This window comes from Equus quagga, chromosome 12, assembly GCF_021613505.1.
Source record: "Equus quagga isolate Etosha38 chromosome 12, UCLA_HA_Equagga_1.0, whole genome shotgun sequence".
Lineage (NCBI taxonomy): Eukaryota > Metazoa > Chordata > Mammalia > Perissodactyla > Equidae > Equus > Equus quagga.
This window is the reverse complement of record NC_060278.1, coordinates 35,020,697-35,039,543: the sequence shown is the minus strand read 5'-3', so window position 1 is coordinate 35,039,543 and position 18,847 is coordinate 35,020,697. Positions and strand designations below refer to the sequence as shown.

The 18,847-nt window shown below is 41.8% G+C and overlaps 1 protein-coding gene across 1 annotated transcript in view; it reads right to left on the bottom strand.

Moving 5' to 3' along the window:
• PLD5 (phospholipase D family member 5) overlaps positions 1–18,847 on the bottom strand; it is a 352,464-nt gene that overhangs the window by 7,059 nt on the left and 326,558 nt on the right. The window contains exons 8-9 of the mRNA XM_046679401.1: positions 9,504–9,672; positions 2,134–2,248 (exon numbers count right to left, since the gene is read on the bottom strand). Of these exons, the coding sequence (XP_046535357.1) occupies positions 2,134–2,248; positions 9,504–9,672 (284 nt within the window). The remainder of the gene's footprint in view (positions 1–2,133; positions 2,249–9,503; positions 9,673–18,847) is intronic.

Sequence of the window (18,847 nt, the reverse complement as noted above, 5' to 3'; positions counted from 1 at the left end):
TATAATAATGGGTGATGTCATATACATCATATAAGGATGTCATTATACATTTGTCCAAACCCACAGAATGTATACCAAGATTGAACCCTAATGTAAACTATGGACTTTGGGTGATAATGGTGTGTCAATATAGGTTCATCAACTGTAACGAATGTACCACTCTGGTGGGGGACATTGATAATCAGGGAGACTATGCAGGTATGAGGACGGGGCTCCATGGGAATTCTCCATACCCTCAGCTCAATTTTGCTGTGAACCTAAAACTGCTCTAAAAAATAGTCTTTAAAAAAAATTCATTATAAGGGAAAGAGAAGGGAGAGAGCCAGGAATCAATAGTTACTAAGGATCTAGATAGAAGAATCAGAGACAGTGTTAGGAGCTTGTCATACATTATCTTATTTAATCCTCATCACCACCATGGTGGGTGCTTTTCACAGGCAAGGAAACAAAGCTCAGAGCAATTATGTGACTTTCCACCATCTTCCAGCTTCTAAGTGTGAGTGTTTGACTTCAAATACAGGTTGTCTGGCTCCAGAACACTTATTAACTCCTTAAAGGACATCGGATGTAGGCACAAGTCACTGCTGAATATACACACACCACCTGACTTCAAGAAAACCCCGCAGGTGAGATATCCAGAGTGGAGCCCCTAAAGCCCACTGTGCCTGACCCCTGACCCGGCCCTGTATTTCTCAATAATTGGCCCAAAGTTCCCATTTTTGATTAAACGATTTTGAGTTTGTCACTTGCTTAAAAAGTAGTTGATTTCATTCTCCTCTCCATAAATTGACGAACATGAAAAAAATCCAGATTATCACGTCTCGGGTCACCGAAAGGGACAACATGAATAAAATAACATTCTCATATTCTAGAACAACCGGAATGATGTGAAAGTCCCAATACTCTATTCTACTAATGTGACACTTAACCATTCAAAATGGAAAAAGACAGAACATCCTCTCACTGGACCAGGAGGTTGTGACGCTCCAGTAGCCGATGGCAGTGTCGTCTGAACGGCCGCCGGGGTGAGGGGTCCGGGTGCCCTGGACTCTAGACCTGGGCACTCCCCTGTGCCCTGTCCACGTTTAAGTCATTTCATGTCTCATTTCTAAGCTGCAGGTGAGAAAAGCCACTCTCCCTATGGGCAACATTGCTAAGAGAATAAATAAGAGGAATAAGGAGCTTTACAAAGACAAAAGGGCATATTTTTTACTCACTGAATTTGAAAAAAAAATATAGGTCCCATATTCCTTCATTCTATACATACGTTTTTCTTTTCTGCCTTGAGACTGCCACTCCCTCTGCACACCGTGGGAACCATGCTGCTGTCTGGGGAGTTACCCACCTTTGTTGCACAGATAACAATTCCTATGCTGCCTGTGATGGTACCAGTTAAGGGGCTACCCTGGACTCATACTTGTCATGGGAAAGTAGAACAGACTTGATGCATTAGTAAATAAATCCACCAGTACATATGATTTCTGCCTCTGGAGCTTCATTACCTTAACAATAATAGCTAACACGAACGGTATCATCAATGTGCTGGGGGCTTTCATTGTGCACGGGGCTTTGCATAGATTTTCCCATTTAAACTTGACCCAGTGAAGTAGAAACTATTATTAGCCCCATTTTACAGTTGGGAAAACTGAGGTTTAGAGAGCTTAAATAAATTGCCCAAAGTTAGACATTTAAAAAATGGCAGGGGTGGCATTCGTGCCACGGCAGTGGTTGTTTTGACAGTCAACTATGACGATGTCTGCCTCCCTGTTCCTCCCGACAGGCTGGCTATGGGACTGTGGGTGGGGAAGGGGCACTCGGCTTGTTCTCGGGCCAGGACTCACCTTTGATGAGCCACTCGCATCCTCACCTATAACATGAGGCAAATGGACCAACAATTTCTGCAAAGCATTTATGAAAAGACATCTTGTCTGCTCTCCTAGCAGAGGAAGCAAGCCATCCAGAATTCGGTTGAAGAGCTCTTTGCCCTCCCCTCCTGTTTCCTGACCTCCAGGGCCGCCCTCTCATTGGCAGGAGCTCTGGAGGTGCTGCTTCCCCACGGGGCATGGAAGAGCACAGCCGGACCACCACCAACCTGCACGATCCCCCACGGCGCCTCGCGGCCCTGGCACCTACCAATGTAAGCTGCGCCATCCGTCACCATGTACTTGTTGCGATTTAACTTAGGGAAGCTGTGATTCTTTTGTTCTTTTGTAGCACAAGCATTCTCTCTTTCCAGATCGAAAAACTTCTGTAAAACCAAATAGATAAATAAAGCAGGTGAATAGAGAACGTTTTTGGTCTCGTTCAAGAGCACAAAAGGGTTTCTGAGCCAAATATCAACAACAGACCTCATGTTGGGTTATTAAAACCACAATCTTGTTACTTCGTATAGATGAAGCTATTTTGGTTCTCAAATCTATATAGGCAACAAGAGAGAAAATTAGCATGCTCAACTAGGTCTATCATTAACACTTTTAAGCTGAAAAATGAGCACAAAATTCATTCTCTCAACAGGCTGGGGGCCAGAAGCCTGTTTAATTCTCGTTGTCTTATTCATCGGTGTGCTCTGGCATTTGCAGTCTGCTTCAGGGCGCTTTCTGACAAGCACGCCAATGAGCTGAATGAACATTCTGACACTTCGCACACATTATAGGAAGCGGTAGGCCCATGTCAAATGACCAGCTGATTAAACTGGGGATTTGCAAAGGTGAAAAGAGATTTTGCCAAAGGAACAAACACTTCCCATCTGGACACCTAAGTCTACAAGCCCTTTTAAGAGGCAATTTTAAAAATCACTTCAAACCACAAATCTCAACTTTAATGTGACCCAAAAGGCAGCATTCCCATTCTCCTCGGGCCCGGATGCATGGCGGGGGGGGGGGGGGGGGGCGCCGCCAGCAGGAGTGGTCGGGTTTGGGCCTCAGGAATCTGCTGAAATTAGTGACGGCTTAGATGAGGCTACACTGCCACCGAGCTTTCACGGTCCTGTGACCAGGCTCACAGGAAGACGCCATCAAAGGGGAGGGTCTCAAGTCTCCTCCACTTGGGGAAATGCTGAACATTCTCAGAACTGCATGGAATCTTTCTGGAATGTCTTACAGCTGTGGCATTGTGTGTGTTTGAAGGAAAGAAGAGGAAAATAAGATGACATCTAGAAATGGAGATGTCATTTACAGTTTTGAAACTCTAAGTGTTCACATTTGCTTTGGAGAAATAATGAGAGTTGGTCTTCCCTCGCCCAGGCAGTGACAGCCCAGGTGCTCACTAAGGTCCCTTCCAGCTCTGAACACGCTCTCCTGACTTTTTGTAGAAATCTTGAGATCAGTGGTGCACAGGCCCAAACTACTAACCTAGAATTGTCCATTGCACATCACAGGGGAACATTCCCCCAGGGCCCTACTCTCATGGTTACAGGCAGTGCTGCCTGCATCACTTTAATTCCTCAGTTCCTGTCTTCTGCAAAATCCGTGTTGTTTAGAGGGTTCACATATAGCCTTGTGGACTCTTCAAACTGACTTAATAACCTGTGAATGCTCTTAAGCCAGAGTTATATATTTGTGAGGTCACATGAGCACTGAGGCTGCCGACCAGTCAGGAACAGTTGGCAGCCGCCTTGCTTGGATATTCTATCACAACATGTCCACACACTTGACTATTTCCTCTTAAGGAAGATATTATTGTAGAATCAAGACAGATCTGAAAAAGAATAGACTATACATGCTAATTTAAGTCAGGGAGGGCATCACAGCTTGAGGCTTTACTGAGAACCCATTTGCTCTAGAAAGTTGAAGATGGTCTTTTTAAAAGAGGGGAAAAAGTCTTATCTGAGAGACTGAAATGACAGCAGCCAGCCCTGGTAGCCTAGTGGTTAAGATCGAGTGCTGTCACCAACAGGGCACAGGCTCATTTCTGGGTCAGGGAACCAGCCTTCTGTCAGTTGTCATACTGTGGGGCTATGCCACCGGTATTTCAAATACCAGCAGAGTCACCCACGGTGGACAGTTTCAGTGGAGCTTCCAGACTAAGACAGACTAGGAAGGACGACCTGGCCACCCACTTCCAAAAAAATGGGCCATGAAAATCCTGTGAAAAGCAGCAGAGCATTGACTGAGACAGCACCAGAAGGGGAGAGGATGGCGCAAAAAGACCAGGCAGGGTCCCGCTCCGCTGTGCGCAGGGTCTGAGAGTCTGAATTGACTCAACGGCACTAACAACAAACAATGACAGCAGAAATTTTATCATATTCAGTGACATAATATTAGACACTTAAGATGTTGTAAGTGACAGCAAAGGCATTTCAAAAGTGATTTGTTAATTTATTAAAAAATAAAAGCCCAGCTCACTGGGACAACTTTGTCGAGTTGCAGTCTCTTTCCATGAGCCCCCTCATGGATACAGACCCACAAAGCCAAGGGTGGGGTGCCCACTCCTCTAAGGACAGAGATTCTCTGCCTTGTTCCCAGGCCATCTGCTATATCAGTGCCCGAGGCTCCTGAAGATACGCTATGTGCAAGGTTCCATCACCTACTTTTCTTAGAAAAGCTCCTCACCCATCAGTGTTCTAGATGTTGGGGCCATAAGCTTCTTTCCCACCTAAGCTTATGTTGATGCTTAGACATGCATGGCCTGACTTAAGAGAATATCAGAGTCTCTGTTTTATAAAGTGTCCAACATTGAACTATTAATGTTTGGTTTATTTAAATAATGTGACCATCAGTATTCAGAAAGATGAAGATGAGTAAAGACTGTAGAGACTAAAGTGATGGATTCCACTTTTCTCGTAATTTCTTGTAAGTCTTAAATGAGAGCATTTAACATTTCACAATGTAGATTTCAACTGACAGTGCCTTAGTGGCAGGTGCACTGTGGGGTCAGGAAGCAGTGGGTGGGTGGAGATCACTGAGTTGGCCTGAGGGGGAGTTGAGAGAGGAGATGGGGCAAATACACCATGTGCCACAGGCCCCAGACACTCTCCTCTTTGTTTCTGCTTCTATTAGTCATGCCGTTTTACTTTCTGTGTTCTGATGTTTTGACATCCAGGGGCCTTGCTGACCCTGGAGGGACTGCCCTGCTGAGGCTTAGCCAATTCCTGGAGATGGCAACAACTTGCCTGTGAGCGCACCTCTCATGTGCAAACTGACCAGTCCTGAGCCCCTACCCTGAACCACCTCCTTTAAAGGTCTCACATTCTGGGCCGCTATCCACCTGCCTAATCACCCAGGGCCAGGGACCAGGCAATAGGGACAGCTCCTATGCCCAGAGTCTGCTGAAATTATTCGATCTAGCCAATCCTAAATCGGCTGACCCTGCCTCACCTATTCCTTCTCATAGAAACCACAACAAAGGCTCTTGCTCACGGTTTCCTCTTGCTCCCTCTGCCTCCTGGATGACCCTGGTGCTTCCCCATATGGCCCTCCATGTCATGCCCCCTTGTCTTGAGATCTGTGAATGTAACAAAGTACCTTTTCACTGGTCATCGTCTCCTGATCACTTGGCCTTGTCACACGTAAATAATAATAGGACCCATATTTTAAAACACTGCTCTACCTGGTAAGTCTGACAATGGCACTCCTCTGACTGCATGGATACTGAGCTCCTGAGTGCATGACTTCACCTGGTAGATTCCTCACCCCTTGGCAGCCCTTCTCCAGCACACCCCATGAGGAAATGGCTAAAATGACCCCACGTCCACCACGTCTTGGACTGAGGCATCGTTCTGGCCTCTGCCCCCTCCACTCACTGGTTCACAGAACCATTTTTCACTCTGCCTTCGTGAGCTCCCTTCCTTGACTTCATTCCTTCATTCCTCCACTCATTCGAGTTTTGAATGCTGTGTGCCAGCATTATGGCAAGCACTGGGAATACGATGGTGAACCAGACACCTGTTCCCTGTCTCACTTGATTTTCCCTGAGCCCCATATGCCACTTCAGTTATCTGGAAAATGCCATCCATGAGCTGAAACACCTCCAGCATTCTCTTGTCCACAGAAAGGTAGTGAACACAATCTGACTCTATTCTCCTGGGTCTCTGCCTGGCTTCCTGGGGCTGTACTAGTGTCTCCTCTGAGCCCTGCTATCTGATTCCAAACCAAGGCTGGCACCCCGATCCACTCCTGGTTATTTCATTCAGTTGTAAATCTGGCCTGGAAAACAGATATGTAGCAGTAATCACAGACCTGTTTTTATTTCCAATACAGGCATACCTCATTTTATGGTTCTTTGCTTTATTGCATGTTGTGGATGTTGCATTTTTTACAAGATCGTCCATCAGCAAAACCATGATGACTCGCTGAAGGCTCAGATGACAGTTAGCATTTTTAAGCAATAAAGTATTTTTTAGTTAAGGTATATACATTATTTTTTTAAACATAATGTTATGGCACACTTGATGGACTACAGTATAGTGTAAATATAACTTTTCTATGTACTGGGAAACCAAAAAATTCATGTGACTCGCTTCATTGTGGCATCCTGGAACCGAACCCACAACATCTCTGAGGTATGCCTGTACTTATACTGATTTGTGAACCCACAGACATGTGCTTGGCTGCCTCAGTTTACAAAAATCAGTTGTTATAGAGAAAAAAAAAATCTATTTTCCATCAATATTACTAGAATGTTAGGGAGATTAAGATGAAAATATATATGAGAAGCATTATAGGTTTGAAATTTACAGTAAATTCTGGAACTTTATGTCTTTAAATTGTTAATGATTTCAACTTTTAAAAATATTTTAATGGCATGAATGAGTTAAAAACATTTTATCTGACATTTTTGTTAATCCTCAGAGAGATAATTCAGAGGTGCAGCTTCTCAAGTCTTTGAGGAAATGTAGCATACGATGTTTTTGAATACAGACAGGAAAGACAAAAAAGAACTCGGTAACTCCACTTCTTCTTTCCCAGGCAGAGGCCATACAGTTTAAAAGCTCAGGCTCAGAGTCAGAAAGACTTGTATCTGAGTCTTTCTCTGCTATTCACTAGTGTCCTTGAGAGAGGTTATTTAGTCTCTCTTTAAGCTTCATTTTCCAAGTCTGTAAAAAGGGAGAAGGGCTTGATTCATAGGGTAGTTGTGAACATTAAGTAATACACACAAAGCATTAATGTGGTACCTGGCTAATTGTATACACTCATGAATATAACAGATTCTTTCACTCGTTTAAACAATATAAAGCACTAACTATGTCCGGACAATGTGAAGTGGGGTGTTGCCATAAGAGCAACAACAAAATCTCAACAAATGATGCAGCAGTGGGCAGCAGGCAGCAAGTAAACTGATATTTCAGGATGGAAAGATGGAGACCCATGTTAGCAGTGGCAAAATATTTGGTAAAACCATAACCTGCACTCATTTGGAAGGAAGACCAAGCATCCACGAACCTTTGGCTATAGGGCAAGGAATTGGAAAATGAACTGTCTGTAGTGTGTGTCGGTTGTTATCAGTGTTTTTAGAAAATTATTAGAGGAGACAAATAAGCTCAGGGAAGGATTTGCTGTTTGCAAGCAGATATGAAAGAGAAGAGATAGACCAGAAACTTGGTATTTCAAAGGGCTGGAAAAGCTGATGTGCCCAGAGCTCAACAGCAGAAAATGAGTCTGACAAATGCTGTGAGTGACTGGGCCAGTTAATCCCGCCCTGCTGCAGAGACCAGATGGTCGGTGGGACTATGACTGGTGTAATCTTCCCACCCACGTCTGACGGCCTGATGGAGTTGGCATTAAAAAGAGAGAAGAGAGAGAGGGAGCAGGAGAGAAGCAGAAGTACACGCTCAGAAGCATAATTAATCAAGTCAGGGAACTAGGTGCAGCAGAAACCTTGGCTGCGGCTACTAGAACGCGGGAATGACTACGAGCAAACAGATCAGAAGCCTACTAAGTTTCTGAGAAAACTGCATTGCCAAAGAAACTATGAGCCAGGGCCAAAAACTCCTGTGGCTGTTCACGCCTAAAAACACCTTGGTCCTTGATTAGAAGGAGCAGGAGCGCGAGGACTTTATGACACTTCCCAGGCGTTCACACTTGCTGTGGGCCAGTGACGGCCGTGGGTCTCCCATCTTCCCTTTCCTAAAGGGGAGTTTTCCCTGTCCTTATCCTTCTCTGCTGTGTGGGAGGGAGGTAACTTGAACCTGGGTTTCAGTTTTTGGGGGTGGTTGTTCTGTTTTTAGTTTCTACATCATTGAACAATGAGGTGCCACCTCCACACTTGCTGTGGAGAACCGCATGTCACTGGGAGGCCCTCAACTGTGAGCCATGCATTGATGTGGGAAGAGAGGAAAATGGACTGAGCGCCCACAGTTTCAGACTGTGATGATTCACAGACCCGTCCCTTTGTCCTCTTGGGAGCACAGCTGCCTTTCTGACCACACCCACAAGCCGCCCCGGCCACTAGGTATGGCTGAGTGAGTGATTTCTGGGCCGCGGAATAAAGGCTACAGGGATGTTCACCACCTCTTGGCTTAACCCATCAATGCCTCCAGTGCCGTCCTCCAACCTCTCTCTTCTTCTGATTGGCCTTGGGATGGAGAGGCTCAGGGCAATCTTGGAAGCCACGTGTCAAAGTTAATGGCAGAGTCCCTGTCATCCTGGGTCCCTAAACGCTGCCTGGAGCACAGCCCCATCACCTAAAAGAGGGCCTGGCACAAAGTAGGGTCTCAGCGTACATTTGCTGAATGACTACCGTGGAGGATGGGCGAAGCTGAGGCCTAGAAGAATAGTGGGCATTAGTCAGGTAAGATGTGGAAGAAGAATGTCGTAGGCAGCGGGAACAGTATGTTCAAAGGCCCTGAGGGAGCAGAGGGTGGTATATGTGAGGACGAGAGGAGAGTCAAAGATGAGCTAGAGAGTCAGCACATTTAGAACAGTAGCAATTCCCAATCTTGCCTCTCTCATGGTATGCAGAGATGGATTAGCAAGGGGCCCAGGGACCTGGAGCAAGCCAGGAACCCAGCCTAGGGGGACTTTGGGCCTGGGGGGCGCAAAAGGGAGAGGATGCCACAGAAAGTGTGTGTAAAGAGGGCTACACTGGGAGGGCACTGGAAACTTGGGTTCTAGTCCCCTTTTCTTATGTGATTGTTTCAAATAATTACTTACCGACTTTTTGAAGTGATTTTCTTTTTTTTAAAGATTGGCCCAGAGCTAACATCTGTTGCCAATCTTCTCTTTTTTTCTTCTGCTTCTCCCCAAATCCTCCCAGTACATAGTTGTGTATTTTTAGTTGTGGGTCCCTCTAGTTGTGCCATGTGGGACGCCACCTCAGCATAGCCTGACGAGCAGTGCCATGTCCATGCTCAGGATCCAAACCAGCAAAACCCTGAGCCACCAAAGCAGAGTGCACAAACTTAACCACTCGGCCACAGGGCCGGCCCCTGAAGTGATTTTCACTATCAAAGATTATGATCCTGGTTCTTATTGGAAGTTATGCGTACATGTGTGCTTATAGCTTTCATGGACATGCAAAGGGAATCAATTCTTTTTAGTGAATAACACATTCAACATAATACTTACAACTTTCAAACTGCAGTTGGCTATTTCAGTGCAAATAGCTTTAAGAGATGAAATAAAGTTAAATGTAAGGGGATCAGTTTCCTTCCAGAAGCTGATAAGGAGTCGAACTTTAACGCTTCGCAAAACTAATGCTTCTCTTATTTTCCCATCCAGGTCTGGCCAGTAAGTCCTATTGAAATAATATCCACATAGATAAAAATAAAGAAAATGAGTTAGTTATGGAAGAGAAATTTACTAGATTACAGAGAACAGTGATATTAATCTGATTATTTCTTTGTTCTGTAATTTATAAATAACCTTGAAGGACACTGAAAAAAAAGCAAGGCTCCTGCGTTAGGGCACGGGGAGACGGTGCTTCCCTGAGACCTGCCCCTGCCACAAATGACGTCTCCCACCACCAGGGCCTCAGGCTGTGTGGGCCCAGGGAGTGTGCAGACTGACAGCCACCCTGTGCCACCCTCACTACCTGGGCCTCAGTTCATATGTGGGCTAAGAACCGACTTTCCAACGGAATTCCACTTAGGAGCCCTGAGCATCCACTCTGTCCCCGAATGCTGTTCAAACCTCTCTTCTTTGGTAACTTTCTCCAAAATGAGCTTTGCTCCGCTTATCCGAGCTTTCCCACACTCGTATTTCCAGGCTGTCTTCCTCTCTCCTGACCAAGCCCCCTCCTTCTCCAGGCCCTTGGGATCCTCCAACAGGCCAACAGTTTCTCCTATAGCCCCAGCCTCTTCCCCGAATCCATAACCTTTTGCCTTAATGAAATCCTGACTCTTGCCTAAGGTCACAGCTTCTCCTAAAGCCCTGCCTGTGATTTCTACCATGCCCCGCCCACTTGGTTTAGGATGTGGGGTCAGTCTCCTCTCTCTCCCCATGATATACAACGCCACTTCCAGAACTACCACTTAATTCTCATGTTAAAAACAAAACACAATTAACTTTCCCATTTTAAAGACGAGCCTCAAGTCGCTGTATCTCCCCTCAGCCTGTGATTTGTAGACCTTCTGTTTACTCATTGAAATCTTTCTCTAATTCTGGGCCAATCCACTGTTTAGACTAATGACATAGTATTCAAAACCTTAGCCTGTCAGTTTTGTAATCGTTGTGCCCACAAAGGTCTCCTCTTTATATTTGACCCTGGCCTCCTGTCCTTCAGGTCCTCCACTCTTTAAACCTGCCCTCTCACGCATGTGGGTCCCAGATCCATGATTTCTCCACTTTTGCCTGGTCCATCAGCAAATCCTGGCCTCCCTTCCCTCACCAGCTAATCTTAGTTCTGTTCACTTGAAGGACTCTTGCCCCTTCCCTTTCCCTAGCTCTTGGCAAAATCTAGATCCTGGATCAGTGCTCTAATTCCCTTGGCCTCTTTCGATGGCCGCAAAGCTGAGGACTGTTGGAAGAAGTCACCTCTGCCTTGTGCAGACTGGAGCAAACACAAATGCATTCTGGGCACCCAACACCATCCACCAATCCCTGTCCTTGGGTTGGGTCATTTCTACTGCCTGTACCTTTCTGTAATTATTCTAAACTTGGCTTCACTCTAGAGAAACTCGTTTCTTCCTTCAATCACAAAATGGAAGTTCTGGGCCACGGGCTTCCTCAGCTCTCCACCTGCCACGGCCACACGCACCCTTCCTCCTTACCTCCTGGCACAGGGGTAAGGCATCCTCCTCCTGCCAGGCCCGAACCTGCCCCTTCTCCCAGGCTGGTCCCTGCCCCTCGGCAAGTGCATCTGATTAGCCATTCTTTCCCGAAAATATCTTTAACTTCTCCCCCTCTAGCCTCCTCTCCGTTTGAGGAAAAAAATGTCAATCTCTCGCATTCAGAGAAGCCTCTCTTGACCTGCGTTGCTCTGTGGCTGGTGCACAATCTTCTTCCTCTCTTGAACAAACTCCTTGATGGCAGAATCTAGAATCCCTGACTTTACTCCCTTATTCCCCATTCGCTCCTCAGCCCACTGCCCCCTGGCCTCCAGCCCACCGTTCTTCTGCAAATCTTCTCAAAGTCAGCAGTGGTATCCCAGCTGCCAAATCTAAGGGACATCATTCAATTCTTCTTCTACTGTTAGACTAGGCTGCCTGTGGCTCTGTCGGTGGTTCCTTTCTTCTCAAGAATCGATACCATTGGCTTCTATGACTCTGTGGTTTGCTGGTCTGCCCCTTATCTTTAGGACTGCTTCTTTATCTGTTCTAGGGTCTCTTTTCTAAATAGCAATATTCTCTTAGGATCCCATCTCCATCCTCTGTTCTTCTCATTATACGTGCCATCTCCTTGGTGGCTTTATCTACACATTTGGTTTTAATTGTCCTCTATTGTCTGAAGAGCTCCAAGTTCAGGTCACCAGACTAACCCTCTTCAGACTCCATTCTGGGTATCTTTATACGATCTTTGCAGATCCAAAGAACCTCAAATTCACACATTTGCCTATTTCCCTATCCTTTTTATAGGCTTCCCCACCTTGTATAGCCTTCATCATCTAATCACCCAAAGCGAACATCTGGGAATCATTCTTGCATCTACTCTCCCTTTCTTTTTTTTATGCTGAGGAAGACTTGCCCTGAGCTAATATCTGTGCCAATCTTCCCCCACTTTATATGTGGGTCACCACCACAGCATGGCTGTTGAGTGGTGTAGGTCTGTGCCCAGGATCCAGGCCTGTGAACCCAGGCTGCCAAAGCGGAGTGCGCCGAACATCACCGCTACACCTCAGGGCTGGCCCCGTGTCTACTCTCCTTTTTACCAATCACCATGTCCATCGGAAACATTCCTGGACTGTACTCCCTTTAGTCTATCCTTCCTAAGACTGCCAGTCAGGGTCCTCATGATTCTTGACCTGGGCCACTACAACAGCTCCACATGGTTTCTCTGCCCCCAGTCTTGTGGCTGTCAAGTGCATCCTGCACAGCTATCAAAGTGATCCATCTGAAAGTGGATCTCATCCTTTGATTAAAACATAGTGGAGGGTCCCCAAAGTCTCAAGACTCCCAGGAGTCAGGTCCACCTGTTCCTCATCCTTTTCCTCTCACCAATCTCTCACCACCTTACCCTGGGCTCTATGTTCCAGCACTGAACTTGTGACAGATCCTGGCATGCACCAGGCTATTTTTTTCCATCTGAAACTTTGCTCATCCTGTCTCTTCTACCTTTCTCACCCTTTTTATGACTAACTCTGGCATATTTCTAACCCTGAAACTTCCCCAGATGCCCCTTCACTGACCATCTATAACATTCTGTACATATATATATCTTTTGTTCCATTCACCCCATTGTGTTAGGATAATCTATCCTGTGTCCATTTGCCCCTGTTGGACAGAGCTCCTGGGACCATACATTGTTTATACTTTAATCATTCTTGTATAGTGCCCAGTAAATATCTGTTGAATGAATACATAAACGAAAAATAATAATACCCCAAAGACTAATCAGCCTACATTTTTTATTGAATAAATTTGATGTATAACACTGTGTAAGTTTAAGGTGTAGAGCATGTTACTTATATATTTATATTTTGTAATATGATTGCTGATGTAGCAATATTTATCACATTACATAATTGTAGTACAATATTATTGTCTATATCCATTATACTGTGCATTAATTAGATCTCCATGGCTTATTTACCCTTGTTACAAGTTTGTACCCTTAAACACTATCACTCTTATCCACTCCCCCATCCCATATTAACCACCATTTACCCTCTGTTTTTTACAGGTTTAGCTTTTTTAGATTCCATGTATAAGTGATATCATACAGTAGTTGTCTTTCTCTGTCTGACTTATCTAGCTTGGCATAATGTGCTCAAGGTTCATCCATGTTATAGCAAATGGGAGAATATCTTCCTTTCTAATGGCTGAATGATATTCTATTGTGTATATGTACCACATCTTTTTAATCCATTCATCCACTGCATTTGGGTTGTTTCCATATTTTGGCTATCGTGAACAATGCTGCGTTAAACATGGGACTGCATATATATCTTCAAAATCCTGTTTTCATTTCCTTTGGGTATATATCCAGATGTGGAATTGCCGGATTTTATGGTGGATCTCTTTTTAATTTTTTGAGGAATCTCCAGATTGTTTTCCAACGCAGTTGGACCAATTTACATTCCCACCAACAATGTATAAGGATTTCCTTTTCATCACCTCCTCGTCAGCACCTGTTGTCTCATCTTCCTGATGATAGCCATTCTAACAGGTATAAGGTGATAACTCATTCTAGTTTTGATTTATATTTCCTTGATGATTAGTGATGTTGAGCACCTTTTCATGTGTCTGTTGGCCATTTTGATATCCTCTTTGGACAAATGTCTATTTAGTTCTCCCATCCATTTTTAAGTCAGACTGTTTTTTTGCTGTTGTTATTGAGTTGACAGCTCTTTACATATTTTGGATATTAACCTCTTATCCTATATATGCTTTGCAAAATTTTTCTCACATTCTTGTCCTTTCATTTTGTTAATTGTTTCTTTTGCTGTGCAGCAGCTTTTCAGTTTAAAATAGTCCTATTTATTGATTTTTTTTCTTTTGTTGTTTATGCTTTTGGTGTCATGCCCCCAAAATTATTGCCAAGACCAATATCTATAAGCTTCTTCCCTATGTTTTCTTCCAAGAGTTTTATGGTATTAGGTCTTACATTTAAGTCTTTGATCCACTCTGAGTTAATTTTTGTGAGTGGTGTGACAGAGGGGTCCAATTTGATTGTTCTCCATGTGTTTCTCCAGTTTTCCCAGCACCATTTGTTGAAGAGACTATCCTTTCCCCATTGGGTATTCTTGGCTCCCTTGGTGAATATTAGTTGACCACATAAGCTGGGGGGTTTAATTCTGGGCTCTCTGTACTGTTCCACTGGTTGATGTGTCTATTTTTGTGCCAGTACCATACTGCTTCTATTACTACATCTTTGTAGTATAGTTTGAAATGTGGAAGAGTGATACCTCCAACTTTATTCTTTTTTCTCAGGATTGCTTTGGCTCTTCAGGGTCTTTTGTGGTTCCACACAAATTTTAGGATTGTTTTTTCTCTTTCTGTGAAGAATGACTTTGATATTTTGATGGGGATTACATTGAATCTTCAGATGGCTTTGGGTAGTAGAGCCATTTTAACAACATTAACTTTTCTGACCCATGAACATAGATGTCTTTCCACTTGTTTGTGTCTTCTTCAATTTCTTTCAGTAAAGTTTTGCAGTTTTCATTGTACAGATCTTTCACTTGCTTGGTTAAATTTATGCCTAAGCATTTTATTGTTTTTGATACTATTATGAACAGGATGGTTTTCTTTATTTCTTTTTCACATGCTTCATCATTAGTGTAAAGGAATGCAATTGATTTCTGTATGTTGATTTTGTATCCTGCCGCTTTACTGACATTGTTGATTAATTCCAACAGTTTTTTGACTGATTCTTTGGAATTTTCTATATATAGGATCATATTATCATCAAATAGCAACAATTTTACTTTTTCCTTTACAATTTGGATGCCTTTTATTTCTTTGTCTTGCCTAATTGCTGTATTTAGGACTTCCAGTACTATATTGAATAGGAGTGGTGAGAGTGGGTATCCTTGCCTTGTTCCTGATCTTAGGGGAAATGCTTCCAATTTCTCCCCATTGAGCATAATGTTAGCTGTGGATTTGTCACACATACTTTTATTATATCAAGTTATGTTCCTTCTACACCCAGTCTGTTAAGGGTTTTTACCATGAAATGGTGTTGTATTTTGTCAAATGCTTTTTCTGCATCTATTGAGATGATCATGTGATTTTTATCTTTCATTTTATTGATGTGATATATTACATTTATGATTTGCATGTTGAACCATCCTTGCATCCCAGAGATAAATCCCACTTGGTCATGGTGTATAATCCCTTTAATATGTTCTTGAATTTGGTTCACTAATATTTTATTGAGAACTTTTGCACTTACATTCATCAGGATATTGGTCTATAGTTTTCTTTTCTTGTGGTCTCCATATCTAGTTTTGGTATCAAAGTTATACTGGCCTCATAGAATGAGTCTGAAAGTGTTCCCTCTTCCTTGATATTTTGGAAGAGTCTGAGGAGGATTGGTGTTAATTCTTCTATAAACATTTGGTAGAGTTGTCCAGTGAAGCTGTCTGGTCCTAGAGTTTTCTGTGTTGGGAGTTTTTTGATTAATGATTCAATCTCTTTACTCATTTTTAGTCTGGTCAGATTCTCTATTCCTGACTCAGTCTTAGTAGGGGATGTGTTTCTAGAAAGGTATCCATTTCTTCTAGGTCATGTAATTTGTTAGCATATAAATGTTCATAGTAGTCTCTTATGATTCTGTGTATTTCTGTAGCATTAGTTGTAATGTCTCCTCTTTCATTTTTAACTTTATTTATTTGAGTCTTCTCTCTTTTTTTCCTAGTTAGTCTGGCTAAATGTTTGTCAATTTTGTTTATATTTTTGAACTAGTGCTTAGTTTCATTGATCCTTTCTATTGTTTTTCTGGTCTCTATTTCATTTATTTCCACTCTGATCTCTATTATTTCCTTCCTTCTGCTAACTTTGGGCAGTTCCCTGTAGTGTAAAGTTATGTTGTTTATTTGAGATCCTTCTAATTTCTTAATATATGCATTTATTGTTAAACTTTCCTTTCAGAACTGCTTTTGCTACATCCCATAGTATTTGATATGGTGTGTTTTCATTTTTACTTGTTTTGGGCTAACTTGTTCTTTCTCTTTTGATTTCTTCTACAATCCAATGGTTGTTTAGAAGTGTGTTGTTTAGTTTCCACATATTTGTACATCTTCTCACTTTCCTCTTGCTGTTGATTTCTAGTTTCATACCATTGTGGTCAGAGAAGTAGTTGATATGATTTCAATATACTTAAATTTGCTAATACTTATTTTGTGGCCTATCATATGATCTATTACGGAGAATGTTCCATATGCACTTGAGAAGAACACGTATTCTGCTGCTGTTAGATGGAACCTTCTGTACATGTCTGTTAAGTCCATTTGTTTTGAAGTGTGGTTCAATTCCAATGTTTCTTTGTTGATTTTCTATCTGGACAATCTATCCATTGCTGATAGTGGGGTACTGAAGTCTCCTACAGTTATTGTATTGTTGTCTATTTTTCCCTTAAGATCTCTTATTAATTGCTTAATATGTTTCGGTGCTTGGGTGTTGGGAGCATATATATTTACAACTGTTAATACTTCTTGATGCATTAACCCTTTATCATTATATAATAACCTTCTTTGTCTCTTGTTACCCTTTTTTGGCTTGAAGTCTATTTTGTCTGATATAAATATGGTTATGCTCACCTTCTTTTCATTTCCATTTGCTTGGAATATTATCTTCCATCTTTTTACTTTGAGCCTACATGTGTCTTTAGAGCTGAAATGAGTCTCCTGCAGGCAGCATATAGTTGGGTCTTGTGTTTTTAATCCAGCCAGTGACTCTATGCCTTTTGATTGGTGAGTTCAATCTATTTACATTTAGGGTGATTACTGATATATAAGAATTTACTACTGCCATTTTATCTTTTGCCTTCCAGTTATTTTTTATTTCCATTGCTTTTTTTCCCCTTCCATTTCGGACTACAATTGTAAGTTGGTTTTCTATGATGATTTGCTCAGTCTTCCCTTTTTTTATATTTCATGTCTGTGCTCTAGATTTTTGCTTTGTGGTTACCATGAGGTTTACATATAACCTCTCATAGATAAAATAGTCCTTTTTCTGCTGATAGCAATTTATCTTCATTTGCCTATAAAGGTTCTATCCTTTTATTCTTCCTGTTTTCTATTTTTTGCTGTACAAATTCTCTCTTTTTATGCTGTGATTTCATTACCAAGTTGTAGTAGCTACAGTTATTTTTAATGCTCTTTTTCTTTAACTTTTATGCTATAGTTAAGAGTTAATATACTATTCTAGAAAAGAGTTATAGTATTCTAATTCTGGCTGACTATTTATCACCTTAATGAGAGTTTTGTGTATTTCTGTTATTTTGTTTCAGCTTGAAGAGCTCCTTCCACCAGTTTTGTAAGGCAGGTCTAGTGGCAGAGAACTCCCTTAGCTTTTATTTGTCTGGGAAATCCTTTATTTCTCCTTCATATCTGAAGGATAACTTTGCCATACAGAGTATTCTTGGCTGTTGGCCTACATTTTTATTGATCCTTCACATATTTACTGATTTCCTTTTGAAAGATGTATTTCACATGACTGAAGAAATAATGAACAAGCCCAAACTAAGACCTAAATAAATAAGTAAATTGCTTAAAGAAATAGAGCTTGATTGCTAAATCAGGAAGAAATGAAATAAGGCTTCTGTTTTTTTTACTGCATAATTTATTTAGCCACACATCATTGTTTCACTTACTTCTTCCCTCTTTGAAAAGTAGAAGTCACTTTCTCTAAATGAGGGAGTATATAGTTTTTTTCAATAATTTTTAAATTTATTTTTATTTATTTATTTTTTTAAATGATGGAGTATATAGTTTTTTTAAATAATTTTTTAATTTATTTTAATTTATTTATTTATTAAGATTATGGTAGTTAACAACCTTGTCAAATTACAGTTGTACATCATTATTAGTCATGTTGTAGGTACACCACTTCCCCCCTAGTGCCCTCCCCCCCCCCCCCCCCCCTTCCCCTGGTAAACACTGATCAGTTCTCTTTGTCTATATGTTAACTACCACCTATGAGTGGAGTCATACAGAGTTTGTCTTTCTCTGTCTGGCTTATTTCACTCAACATAATACCCTCAAGGTCTATCCATGTTGTTGTGAATGGGATGACTTTGTCCTTTTTTATGGCTGAGTAGTATTCCATTGTATATATTGGAGTATATGGTTTTTTACATGTTATCAACCATTTCTAATTTGGGAGGATGTGAATTTTTTTCTCTTTTATTTGAATGTTTAGCAGTATGTAGACTAAAATTTAAGTCTGTAGGATATTAACACACTGATATTTGATAATATCTATTTGTTTATTCAAGTTGAATTCACTCCTAAAAAATTTCCCCAGGATGAGTGAAGACAAGTAACCAGTCTGACTTTTAAAAAATTTTTCATTCATATGATTGAGAAGAATTTAATTATAACTTGGATGTTTGGACTATTTCTTATGTCTCTGATGACTTTTCATTTTGAGTGCTAAAGGCACAGACAGGTTTGAAATATCATAATTATGATAAAAGAACTGCCCTTTGAATAATAGGTGAAAAAGTAGATGAATAACCAAATGTAAAATTTCAGGTGCATTTCTTGTTCTTTAATGTCCTTTTCATTTTCTCTAACTTTTATATTTCCAAGATACTTTAGATCCTCCATATTAATTCCTTACCCCCTGGTCATGAAGGATCTTAATTCT